Source organism: Sus scrofa, chromosome 9 (assembly GCF_000003025.6).
Source record: "Sus scrofa isolate TJ Tabasco breed Duroc chromosome 9, Sscrofa11.1, whole genome shotgun sequence".
Lineage (NCBI taxonomy): Eukaryota > Metazoa > Chordata > Mammalia > Artiodactyla > Suidae > Sus > Sus scrofa.
Genome location: NC_010451.4, coordinates 64,062,253 through 64,076,069, shown reverse-complemented (window position 1 = coordinate 64,076,069; position 13,817 = coordinate 64,062,253). Strand labels below are relative to the sequence as shown.

Below are 13,817 nucleotides of genomic sequence, written 5' to 3'. Positions count from 1 at the left end.
CTGGGAACCTCCATATGCTGTGGGAGTGGCCCAAGAAATAATAAAACAAAACAAAAAAAACCTCTTTGAAATTCCTGAGGAGATTGGGTCCCTAACAAGGACCTATCATATTATGTCAACAGTTCAAACCTATTGGAGCAACCAAAAGTGCTATTCTTTAAAATTCAAATTTTAAAATCTTCAAATTCAAATCTAAGGCTTTTTCAATTTTTTTTTTTAATAATGTGTGTTTCACATTGTGCATTGTTGGTAAAAATGTAAAGAATTTTGTGCATTGTTGTTAGAAATGTAAAATGGTTTTTCTGCTATGGAAAACAATACGGCGATTCCTTAAAAAAACTAAAAATAGACCAATTCCACTTTTGAACATGTAACCAAAATAATTAAAAGCAGGATCTCAAAGACATGCCTTTACACCCATGTTCATAGCAGCATTATTCACAATAGCTAAGAAGTGTAAGCAACACAAATGTCCATTGACCAATAAATGGATAGACAAAATGTGGTATGTAGCCATACGACAGAGTACTATTCAGCCCTTAAATGAAAGGAAATTCTGACACATGATACAACATGGATGAACCTTGAGACCATTATGCTATGTGAAATAAGCCAGTCACAAAAAGACAAATACTGTATGATTCCACTTATCAAAGTTATGGGTAGTATTCAAATTCAGAGAGATAGAAAGTTTTTTTCTACTCTGGATGGTTGCCAGGGGCAGAGAGAGAGTGAAATGGGGCATTTTTGTTTAATGAATGCAGACTGCCAATTTTGAAAGATGAATAAGTTCTGGAGACTGGTTGTACAATATTTAACACTTCTGTTAAGTGCAGTACTTAACACTTCTGAACTGTACACTTAAAATTATGATAGTAAATTTTATGTGATGTGTAATTTACCATAATTTAAAAAAAATTAAAGGGATGATTCTTGGATGTTGGCATGAGACAATTTGTTGAAGAAAGAGCATTTAGGGTACATGGGTACATCTAAGCTACTGAGATGCTAGATAACCCAAATTCTTCTAGCCCCTGAACTTCAAATTCAGACTCATATATCTGACTGCCTGCATGTATCCCCATGCAAAGGCCTAACAGGCATCTCTAACTTAGACCCTGTCCCTCCCATCTTTCTAACGTCAGGAAACAGCGTTAGCACCCACTAAGTTACTCAACCTCAAAATCAAAGGCTCATCCTTGACTGTCCCTAACTCCCTATCTGGTCCATCTTTAAGACTTGTCAGCTCTTTGTCTAAAAATATATTATCCTGGATTTCCTGCTGTGGCGCAATAGGATCAGTAGTGTCTTGCGAGTGCTGGGACTCAGGTTTGATCCCTGCGCCTCACAGTGGGTCAAGGGTCTGGCGTAGCAGCAGCTGCAGCTTAAGCTTAGGTCACAACTACAGCTCAGATCTGATCCCTGGCTCGGGAACTCTGTATGTCAAGGGATGGCCAACAAATAAAATAATAAAAATACACTATTCCCTTTTCACTGCTGATCTGCCATTAGCTCTCAAGGAAGCTGGGCAAGAGGCTCCTGCTTCCAGTTTCCTCCTTTTCTCCACACAGCAGACTCTCCCATGTGCTTTTAAAAATGTGAATCTGATCCCTTCACTTCTTCTGCTTAGAACAAGTTATTTTTTAAACATTCCAAATAAAATTTAATCCATTCCGTGGCAAAAAGTCTAGCCCCCGCCTGCTCCTCCGACCTTATCCTCCCCTTACTCAGGGTCTCTATGTCTGTAAAATGGGTACAATGCTCTACTACAGAGTGAGCATCAACCATATTCTAGGCCAACTATATTCGTAGCTTACAGAGTCCTTGCTACAACAAGGTACTTGTTATTAGCCCAAAGATCATTGCAAGGATTAGATGAAAGTGTATGATGCTAGCAAATGATCAACAAATATAAGAGTCCCTTTCTTTCCCTTTATCCAGGAGGGAGAGAGAAACTCTAAAGTCCAGATGAGTCTACACCGGTCACAGATGGAGCTGGAGCCAGAGCCAGCTGTCTTTGTGCCCTGCTCCCTTGTTCATAAGCCTAACCCCCTGTCCGCAGAGAGTGTCTGAGCCCAGAAGGATGAGCACTCGCTCTCCAGGGGGACAAGTGGGTTGCCTAAAGAGTTAAAATGCCTCTTCCCCAATCCCAGCCCTCCCCTTCCCTGCATCTGCCTTTGTGGGTTTAATGAGAAACCCAGGCACTTTGTGAGAGACTGTACAAATAACTTCTAGGGCGCCACTAACTCGTTCAACAGAAAGAGACCCAGAGCTGCCAATGCTTTAGGGAAGATAAGTGAGTGGAAAGAAGGTGGTTTTTACAGCGTCAGGCCGTCAGAAGTCAGAAGGATTTTGCGCGGTTGAGTGTGAGCTCCGCCCCTGCAGCAGAGCTGAAGAAGCCAGGATCCGGGCTCCTCAACCCCTCTCTTCACAATATTTGATTAGGAATTTGGGGGCGGGCCCTGGTCTGGCACAGACCCGCACACTCTCAGTAGACGCTCACTCCTCTCCCTCTCACACGCTCTCCAACCAAGGAGGCCAGACAGAGGGACCTGATCACTCTCTGAAAGGTTCAACTCGAGGTAAGTCAGTCATTTTACTTCAGTTTTTGTCCCTGGTAGTTCCCTAAAGGAAAGGGGCTGGGGAACAGGAAAGGGCCAGGAGGGAGGAGTCATTCCTCTTGGCCCTCTGGGCTGAGTCCCAGGATGCTGGAGGGGGGAAGGGGAGTAGAAGTAAGGGGTTCCAGCATGCTACTTTTGTTCTCCAGCTCCTCTCTGGTTGTTGGGGGGCCTCCAATTTCAGGCATGAAAAAGTGAAGGGCCAGGTACCTAGGGGAACCTTCTCTGTCTACTACTTGTAAATTCCAGTGTCCCAGCCTTGTGTCTCTCCTTGTGTTCTCCCTTACAGAGAGGTTGTGGTGCCTGAATGCTGTTATGAGAGCAGAGGGGGAGTTTTGTGTAGTGTCTCTGTGTGTGTGTGTGTGTGTGTGTGTGTGTGTGTGTGTGTGTGTGTGTTGCTGGGGTGAAAGGGGAAAAATAAAGAGAAGTGTTGAGAACTGACCATGGCCAAGAAGCTGCGAAATAGGAATCCAGTTCAGGTTAGGGGATAGCTTCTGGTTTGATGTCTTTGACTCTGACAGGAGGGAGAGATGGTTCTCTAGAATGGAGAAATGGAAGAACAGTAGCCCCTGAGTAAGCTCCCTCCAACTTGCCAGTCCTAGGAACTTTCCATCTCACAAAACTCTGAGCACAGGAGGGTCTCTAGCGTTGGGGATGGGGGTGGATTCAAGAGTATACAACCCTGGAGCAACACTGCTAAGAGATAAGGGTGGGGTAAAGAGAGGCATAAGGTCCCCACCAAACCCTTTTAGTAGTCATGACTCCAAAAGAGAAGCCAAAGTGGGCAGGACGCATAGTCCTGGAAGATCGAGTCTTGAAGAGGAAGGTGGCTTTTGTCTGCCAAGGTGCCTCGTCTGGAAGGGGAAATGGAGACAGAGGCTCACTGTGCCAGCCTCCAGACAGCCACCTTGGTCCTGCAGCAGCCCAGGGCTGTGCATGGAAAAATGCACTGCTGGCAGTGGGCCACTCCATCCGTCCTCTCCTGGCCAGTGCCAGGGCCCAGCCAGCGTGCCCAGGCAGTGGGCGGTTGGGTCAGCTCCTCAGAAACACTGTGGGCTCTTTGTCTGAGGCTGCCTGAGGATGAGCCAGGGGCCTCGCCTCTGTAGCCCAGAGGCCAGTGGAAAGAAGTAGGTCTAAGGGAACCACTTTTAGGGGACAGAGTGAGCTGAGAGAGCCAGTGGCTGGAAGGTGACTAGATTGACTGTCACTTTCATCAGTGACATGGTCCTTCTCATCAGTGCATTGGATCTGATTAGGCTTTTAGACTCCTTTTCTTTTTCCTGTCCAGAGTTGCCAATTCCAGCAAGGCCCAACAGTGTTGTGAATGATATATGTGACAATTCTTGGGCCAAGAAAGGTTCTAATGTCTCTCTCCTCAAGGATAATGCTCACCCTTCTGGAAGCCCATGGCTCAAAGGGACTTTGCTTTGCTTTGGCTATAGGTACTCGGAGTAAGACACCCAGCCTAACATGCCACCCTCATCTTCCAGCCTTTCAACTTCCCTCTCAGATGACACCAAACCCACACTTCTCTCCAAGCCTACCTGCTCTCATCTCACTAGCATACAAGCACAAAGGCAATGGACTGTCTGGCAATGTGGGGGCCTAGATACAGAGCCCAGTAATCCAGAGGTCATCATAAGTGGCTTAGGACAGAAGAGAAAGATGCCAGAATCCCATTCGAAAGCCATGTTCCTTTGCAAAGTCTTCAATTTCAGTTCCATTTTAATGATTATTCCTCATTCCTCCTTCATTTCTCTTGGCCCCACGTGGCTCTTACATAATGTCCGTGGTGGAGCATGAGAAGTACTAACACTTTATTAGACACCACAGAGGACTACCAAGGGCACTGACTAAAACTCCATATACTCAATACCCACTCTAGTAGACAAATACCATACCAGGGGGCAGCATCCCCAGTCTGGAGGGGGTCTGTAACTGTTATATGAATACCCCATGCCAACCAAGTTGCCTGTGCAGCCACAAACTGCCAACCAGAGAGTTTCCTTGTGAGCAGGCTGTTACAGATGCTGGCACCACAAGCCTAAGCCTTGTGGTGGCTACAGAGGGACCACACCCTTCCCCACATACTCAAAACCAGAGCCCCCCACCTTCCTGAGAGACCAAAAGATCTTCCACAAGTAATTCAGATCTTCTCCTTTGAGATCTCAAGCCACTTCTGGAGGTTTCCCAGAGACGTGGAAAGAACCAGAGGGCTTTTTCCTTGGACTCTTAGAAATCATTATTTCTGGAGAATCCAAAATGGATGTGAAATCAGGCCTAAGGAGCACCCACCACCACCACTCTTCTGGGAATTTCTGCAGGCTTTCCATTTCCCTCAACAGTACCTTCAGGTTGCTGGAGGTTCCTATGGACCTGTCCCTCCAAAAAGATGCAGCACCTCCATTCAGTCTCCTTCTAATCTCAAAGGCTGTGTTTCTGTGACTCTATGACCAAAGGAAAATGCACCAAGCTCCCCCCAGATAGGCAAGGTCCAACTGAACCAAGTATGCAGAGGAAGCACTGGGAAGAGGCCCAGAGGAAGTGAGAGCAAGGCTCTTACTCATGGCTGTTTGATACTCAAGTCAAAACTGCAGACCTCAAAGCAGAAGGCTCGCCCATTGCCTCCCTAGATCCTTAGAGTCTCATTCACACCTGCTTACTCTCTCCTCTCTCCCTTCTTACAGACATACAAGATGCAGTGGGCCTCTCTCCTGCTGCTGGCAGGGCTCTGCTCCCTCTCCTGGGCCCAGTATGAAGATGACTCCCACTGGTGGTTCCACTACCTCCGCAACCAGCAGTCCACCTACTACGATCACTATGACCCTTACCCTTATGAGCCCTATGAGCCTTACCCCTACGGGGTTGAGGAAGGTCCAGCTTATGCCTACGGCTCTCCACCACCACCTGAACCCCGTGATTGCCCCCAGGAGTGCGACTGCCCCCCCAATTTCCCCACAGCCATGTACTGTGACAACCGCAACCTCAAGTACCTGCCTTTTGTCCCCTCCCGCATGAAATATGTCTACTTCCAGAACAACCAGATCTCTTCCATCCAAGAGGGCGTCTTCGACAATGCCACTGGGCTGCTCTGGATTGCTCTCCATGGCAACCAGATCACCAGTGATAAGGTGGGCAAGAAGGTCTTCTCCAAGCTGAGGCACCTGGAGAGGCTGTACCTGGACCACAACAACCTGACCCGGATGCCTGGCCCACTGCCTCGATCCCTGAGAGAGCTCCATCTTGACCACAACCAGATCTCAAGGGTCCCCAACAATGCGCTGGAGGGGCTGGAGAACCTCACAGCCTTGTACCTCCAACACAACGAGATCCAGGAAGTAGGCAGTTCAATGAGAGGCCTCCGGTCACTGATCTTGCTGGACCTGAGTTACAATCACCTTCGGAAGGTGCCTGATGGACTGCCCTCGGCCCTTGAGCAGTTGTACCTAGAGCACAACAACGTCTACTCGGTCCCCGACAGCTACTTCCGGGGGTCGCCCAAGCTGCTATATGTGCGGCTGTCCCACAACAGTCTCACCAACAATGGCCTGGCCTCCAACACTTTCAATTCCAGCAGCCTCCTTGAGCTCGACCTCTCCTACAACCAGCTGCAGAAGATCCCCCCAGTCAACACCAACCTGGAGAACCTCTACCTCCAAGGCAATAGGATCAATGGTGAGACCTTGGCAAAGGGAAGTGGGGAGGGCTGTCTGTTGCATTGAAAAGACCTGATTCTGAGTTCTGGTGACAATACAGAAGAAATAGAAGTAGGGGAACCAAAGAGTACCCACGAAGCAAACTGAAAACCCAGCCATACCCTTGTACAAAATGGTACAAAAGGGCATATTTTAGGCCACACAGCAGTGCTAGGAAAAGTCAGTGGAGAGTGGGCTAGTATGGAAGAAGACCTTCCAGAAAAGGTAAGTCTCAATCTAGATCTTGAGAGATAAGAGGGCCTGGGCTGGAGGAACACAGGACAGAGCCATTCTGAGAAGTGGAATTGCCAAAAACAAAGGGACTTGTTATTTAATAGGTCACCTGGAGGGGGCACCTAGGAAGTGTGTCTAAGAGGAAGATTCGTGTGTTAAGCAGTGAGAGATGAGTTTGGAGAGGTTTGGGAGGGGGAAATTCATAGATAGGAGGATCTATCTTAAGAGGAAGGTGCACTGCTAAATAAGAAGACATGGCATCTGTACTTACTCATTGACCCAGAAGAAGAGCTCTCTGTTTCCTGATGTACTCCTGCCTTGACAGGCTGGTCTTGTGTGTGGATGTTTATTTGTTTTATAAACACAATACCTGGTGGACAAGAATTTGTAGCCTCTGGGAGCTGAAAGCAGCACTTGCACTGGTTGGTTCCCCCTGGAGTACAAGGAGCCCCTGGTGGCAGGGCAGAGGTCCCCCTAGGGTAACATGAGCCCGACCACCACAAAACCCTAGGGTGGTGAGCAAGCACTTGGGCTTCTTTTTTTCCAAGCACTAGCCAGCAAAGGCCTAAAGGGCTGCCTCTCTAGCTCCAAGAACTAAAATCTTCACTTCAGACTGGATTATCTAGTTGACTGTCAGCTCCCTCTCAGGATCTTGTGTTCAGAATGTGCTTACATTACCTCCAGGGCCTCTAATGTCTTAATCCCAGCTGGAAGGTACTGAGCCAGCATTTAACCTCCCTTCCTCTGCAGCAAAGTACCCCTCTCCCTGGGGAAAGAAGGACTCATTAATGACCACTGGCAAAGGGCTTTGAAGTAGAGCCTGCTGAGAGCAAACAGCACCATCAAAGCACAGATAGCGACTGAGTCCACATCCTCTCCCATCAAACCTTTCCCACCCTGTGCTCAGGGAACAGATCAGTCGTTTGGTAAGACGTTAACGAGCTGCTCAGCCCTCTGAGTGAGAGAGGCACCAGTCCCAGAGGTTGACTGTGGGGCGGGCAAGGTGAAAAGGTGTTTGAAGTGCAAGACAACCATCATGTACAGTGCAAACTGATTTGTATTTAAAGTCTCTCTTTCTTTCCTGGGGTGGGGGTGGGGCCCTTCCTCCTCCCGAGGGGCACTCTCTGGTCTCTAAGACGCTGCAGACTGCAAAGGGTGTGACATTTGCTTGTAGCTGTCCATCATCCCACCCGGAAGTCACCACCACTTACTTGCCACCCACTCTGAACCCAGGAGGACTGTCATATTAGAAATGTCATATTGGGGAGTTCCCATCATGGTGCAGAGGAAATGAATCTGACTGGGAACCATGAGGTTGCGGGTTCGAGCCCTGGCCTCGCTCAGTGGGTTAAAGATCCTGCATTGCTGTGGCTGTAGCATAGGTCAGCAGCTGTAGTTCCAATTCGACCCCTAACCTGAGAACTTCCATATGCTGCAGGTGTGGCCCTAAAAAGCAAAAAAAAAAAAAAAAAAAAAAAAGAAGAAGAAAAAAAAAAAGAAGAAAAAAAGAAATAAAGAAAGAAAAAGAAAAAAGAAATGTCACATTGGGAGTTCCTGTTATGGCACAGCGGAAATGAATCTGACTAGTATCCATGAGGATGTGGGTTTGATCCCTGGCCTTGCTCAGTGGGTCGGGGATCTGGCATTGCTGTGAACTCTGGTGTAGGCTGGCAGCTGTAGCTCCAATTTGACCCCTAGTCTTGGAACTTCCATATTCAGCGAGTGCAGCCCTAAAAAGCAAAAAAGCAAAAAAGTTATATAGTATGCTGTGCTTTATCAAAATTTGACCCTGAAACTATGACATCAAAGAGCAGCTATCATGAGAGAGAAGCCACTAATTATTGCCTAACTATACAATCAGTGAAACCTGGGGTGGGAAAGGCTCCATCACAGCAAATTGTTATCACTCTGTCTTCATGCAGAACCATATCTGTCGCTCAGACACAAGGTGGTCCACCCCTTTCAGAAGCGCTGCCAAAGATAAAATCACTTTAGTGTTCCAAGGTCTTGCAGGGAAGTTCTCCCTTGAGTCAAACCTAAAAATACTCAGTGTCTACCCCAAATCCCTTCTTGTGCAGTTTAAGCTAAACCCCCTTTATCTGATTATCATTTAGTCTCTCCCTTAGTCTCCTCTTGACAACGTGATACCAACTCCTTATTTTTCTTTATTAATGGATTAATACATGTAAATTACCTGGCCCAGGACCCAGCACATTAAAATGAAAAGGCAATTCACTGTAACTGTTATAAGCTTTTCTTCTCATAGCCATTTTGAAGTTGTCAGGTAGCTTTGTTTTGTTTCATTTTTTGCACTGCAAAGAGGGGAAACTGAGACACAGAGAAGGAAAAGCAATCTCTCCAGGTCATCCAGATAACCTAGCCTCTGCCTTCAACATCAAAAGACCTAGAGACAGGCTTCTCTGGCTGAAAATGGAAGGAGTATCTCTCGGATTCAGATCACCAGCAGGAAAGACAATTGTCCAAGTTCAGCCCCTTGCTCAGCTGGGCAAGTGGAAAGGAAGTCTCCTTGCACAGCCCTCAGGGACCCCGAGCAGGGGTGGTGAAGGTGCATCAGAAGTAACCTTCTGAAAGGGGAGCTAAACAGACAGGCTGTGTGTGGTGGGGGGGTACTGGGCCTGGGCCTCTCCCTCCCCCTTCCCTCTTCCACTAGCATCTCCCTCAGTTTTTCCAGCCTGGCAACAGCGGGAAACACAGCTCTGAATGTTATTCGGTAGCTCTGGGATCCAGTGGAGGGGGGCGGGTACACCAGGAGGAATTTGGAAAGACTTATGTCAGAATTTAATCTGGGATGGAAAGTGTCCTCCAGAGTCTCCAAGAAGAAGCCCTGTTCTATTCCTGAACTTGGGGAAGACAAAGAGGGGGGCCCACCGTGCTCCGCATGTGCATAGAATCTACATACGCTGTGTATTGAGCAGCCCCTAAGTGTCCCCCAAATTTGCATTTGCACAGTTGGGATTTAGGGCTTTAGCAGACAGTCTGAAGTCCCCAGGCTCAGGGTAGAAAATCTATCTCAGAATCTCTAAGCTCAGTCCCCAGCAGGATTGGAAGTGATATTTAAGTGGGGCAGCTTTACTTCTTTCCGGCCCACCCCCCTCTACCTGTTCCACAGACAGCATAGACCTGGCCTCCAGCCTTGGCTCTTGCCCCCAACCTGTTCACTTGGAGGCCACTCGATCTACTCCCTGGGACCAGAAAGGAGACATCTGAGTGTTCTCCAAAGAAGGGTATTTCCCATCTCCCCCACGATTCTCATCATTCTTTGAGGCTGGGTTTTCTATCTTACGTTTGTAGTACAAGTTAATTGGCTAGAGCCTCACCCTATCTCCTCTTGATCAGTTCTTAACAGAGACAGAAAACCATCATTAGTGCTCATTTAAAAACAATTTCTTCATATATCTAAGCTCTCCATACTGTCTTCCTTACAAGCTTCATTTTCATACTCATAACCTCTCTATCCACAATGCCCTTGACGGTCACCTCTGGAAAGAGAGACAGGAAGGCCTTCCTCCCAATTCCTCCTGCCCAGCTCCAGGCTGACACACAGCTCCTGACCGCTGTGGCAAGCTGAGGAATGCCTCTGCTGGAAGCAAAAGCAAGCCCAGCTCTGGGTCTGCCTAAGCATTACATCCATTGAGACATAGCCTACCAAGACCTGACAGGTAAATTCACCCAAAGTCCCCTTAACCGGAGTGATCTTCCTGACACCCTTACGTACTCCGTGGAAGCCAGCCCATAGAGGCTTCAGCAGGTTTTCAGTGGTGACTTTTGCTGTCCCTGCTGGAGTTTTAGCTGAGTTCTTGGTTTTTATCCTTCAAGTTTCTGACCCAGTAGACTAGAGACAGAGGTGGTTGATTTATCCAAGAGGATAACTAGGGGGAGAACAAGGTGAATGGCAGCAGAAGGATATGTGTTTAAACCAAACAGAACTATTTGTATCTATTAGGATCACATGGGTTTTTTTTGGGGGGGGCACCTCAAAAAGGGAGACTTTTGAGATTATGGAGTAAACCATATCATAAAAAATACAGTAGGCAAGGAAGTCGTGTATGTGACTTTTTAGCTCCATAGCAGCCCTGTTTATCTATGAATTTCCATCTCCTTGAACCTCAGGGCCTTGTTCACTCCTTAGGCTGTACTCAGAATGTACACGGGCTGTCTCCTAAAAGCTCTGTGCTCAGGGACAATTGTCTCTCAGCCCAGGTTTCTCTCTTCAATTTCCTGCCACTTTCTCCATCTGCAAAGCGTTAGGAAATAGTCCAGATTCAAATCCCTCCATTTCTCCAGTTTTTCTTCTCAAAGCAATACAGAAACACCTTCCTCTCCAAAAGCAATCAAGAGTGAAGGTCAAAGGTGCTAGGGTTCTTCTTTGACTACCTTCTGCTGCCACCTGCTGCCCATAGCTGGGAAAAGATGGGACCTCCCAGGAAAGACGTGCAAGGACATCCCAGCGTCTACAGTGTGCAGGTTGCCGGATGGGTAGGAGGCCCAGCGACAGAAACAGGCAGAGGCCCCACTAATTTCCGATCCTGGAAAGCGCCTGCCCCACGCAGCCAAGTTCTACTTCTCATGTTCGAAATTTCACAGAGGCTGTCTGGCCTCGCTGTGGACTCAGGTCCCTGATCTGGGCTTCTCCAACCCACCTCTGCCTTTCTTGCCTCCACAGAGTTCTCCATTAGCAGTTTCTGCACCGTGGTGGACGTCATGAACTTCTCCAAGCTGCAGGTGCTGCGCCTGGATGGGAACGAGATCAAGCGCAGCGCCATGCCCGCCGATGCGCCCCTCTGCCTGCGCCTCGCCAGCCTCATCGAGATCTGAGCGGCCCACACACTGGGCGCAGGGTCGGAGCCCCGGGGCCCCTCTGCATTTGGCTTGATGGTTTGGTTTGGCTTTTGCTGGAAGGTCTGGGACAGATCATGTGACAGAAGTCCATGGGCTCCCTCTATAGTCTTCTTCCCTGTAGGCAGGTTTAGGTGGAATCTGGGGACAGGCAGCCTTCTTCTGCTGAGGGAAATGAAACTCTCTTTTCCAGGACAGAAATGGTGGCAGAGGGAGTAATCTTTGAAGTCCCAAACCCAGAAATCTCATTACCCTCAAGTTCCTCACGATGATGTGGTGCCATGAACCTTAAAAGTTCATGGGCATAACCGTACTTTATAAACAATCACTGACTATGTGAGCAGCGCTTGACAGCTCTCCCACATGCAGGGCTAGTGGTGCAGTTACTCTTGGCTCCCACTCACTGCTCCTCAGAATATACCTCTTGCCTAAATGCCTCCTCCTAAGTCCACTTCATCCCCCCCAGTCTTGCTCTATAGACACCTTTTCTATGGCTTAGGCAGAGGCAGGAGACCCCAAGGCACATCTGCATCTGCCCAGCGCCTGTCCAGAGAAGTCATGCTTGTGTCTGAGGTTGGAAGGACACCAAGAGTCACCTCTACCTTCCAAACCTCACTCTTCGAAAGCCACCGTATTAGAGATCACCAATATGATGACAACATTCCTGGCTTGTTGTGGAACCGATCTCAGGCTTAGCTAAATGTGTGGGACTGTGTTTTAGCAGCTGGGCAGCTCTTTGAAGGTGAATCAGACTTCAAAAGAGGAAAGGCCAGACTCTGTTTATCATCAGCATCCGTAATGGGAATAAACACACCTGGAATTGGCTGAACTGAGAAGCAGCCCCAGTAGTTTCTTTGTTGTCCAGCACTCTCTACATTCCCAGCAGCTCCCTACCTGGGCCTTCATCCTCAAAGGCAGGAGGAAGGTCATTTGTCCTCTCCTCTTATGCAAGCAGAAAGATCTATATCCTGATGGTAGAGGCAGACTCCAACCAGCCCTGGACTTGCCTGCTAGCCCAAAGGAAGAGGCTGTGGTATTAATGGTTTTGCTATCTGTATTAATTGTTTTGTTCTAAAACCACAGTTAATAGGACCAGCTCTGGCTGAAAATGCTCACTGGGTCTGTGAAGCCCAGGCCAGGCAGCCAAATTTTGCCTGTGCTGAGCAGAAAACCCTCTGCTTTCACACCTCTGAGCTATACCCTCATTACGGAAGATGGCTGTTGCTTTATAGCTTGGCAGGAGAACAATGAATTCTTACCATTTCTGAAAGTAATGTTACCTAGGAAGCCCCTATCTTTGAGGTCCCATTGGGATGGAGCCATCTGGGCAGCCAGGAGCAGGGACTGCTGGAGGGAGGCTAGCCCTGGTCTGGTCCCTGCCCAGATGCCACTGCATCCCTGATACAGTGTCTTCTTTGAAGTGGTTTCCCTAAAGAGGGAAGGGGGGATCCTTGGACTGTGTTCCTAGCTCTGGACCCTGAAATCCACAAAAGCCAAACCAGCTCATTTCAACAAAGGAGCTCTGCTGTGAGGGGCAAGGCTGCCCCAGGGCTCTTCAGAAAGCATCTGCATGTGAACACCATCATGCCTCTATAAAGGATCCTTACTACAGGAAAAGCATGAGTGGTGGCTAACCTGCCCAATAAAGTTATTTTATGTTTGCATCTGCAAGAATGGAGTCATTTAAAGCAGACACAGAAGGGGACCTAGTGGGGTCTCATGGGCCTCAGATTGGAGGAGCTCACTTTCTCATCTTCTGTTTGGGCAGATGTAGCAAGAGGGTTTTTAAAAGCTCTGGTTAGTGAACTTTGTGCCCTGGAAGTTCTTCTTGTAGTCTAACTTCAATCCCACTAGCTACACATTTCCTTCCATTTGGTCTCCAAAAAATAAAGACAACTGGTTGTTTGCTCTCTCCCCCCCCCATTCATTCTAACATTTTTCTTTTTCAACCATCCTCCCTCATCTGCCCAGTAATTCTGGCCCTGGTGGGTTGAGTATTGTTGTCTTAACTGCTTTTGCCCTCTAGTGGCAACTGTGTGCAACTGAGGGCAGTCAAGTATTGCAAACCTCTGTTGGGCTTGGAAAAGGAAAATAAGCATTTGGTGGCCCATCCACTCTTTCATTCAACCTCTCAACGCACATTTCTTTTTCTTTTTTGGCCATGCCTGAAGCATGTGGAAGTTCCTGGGTCAGCAGTCAAACCTGAACCACACCAGTGAACCCAGCCACTGCAGTGACAGCATCAGATCCTTAGCCTGTTGCGCCACAAGGGAATTCCTCAATGCACATTTCTCAAAAGGCTTTAAGAAAAAGATGCTTATCAAGTGTTATATAAGTTAGGAGGGTGGGCTAGGCTTGTGCTTTTGGAACAATTTACTGTTTTCTAATAGAGAAATAACCACAAATGATATAT

At 47.9% G+C, this 13,817-nt stretch overlaps 1 protein-coding gene across 1 annotated transcript; it reads left to right on the top strand.

Annotated features, from left to right (window-relative positions):
- On the top strand, positions 2,217-13,075 carry FMOD (fibromodulin). The gene is made up of 3 exons (XM_003130105.4): positions 2,217-2,582; positions 5,306-6,293; positions 11,232-13,075. Exons 2-3 carry the CDS (start codon positions 5,315-5,317, stop codon positions 11,381-11,383), a joined length of 1,131 nt encoding a protein of 376 aa, XP_003130153.1. The 5' UTR covers positions 2,217-2,582; positions 5,306-5,314; the 3' UTR covers positions 11,384-13,075.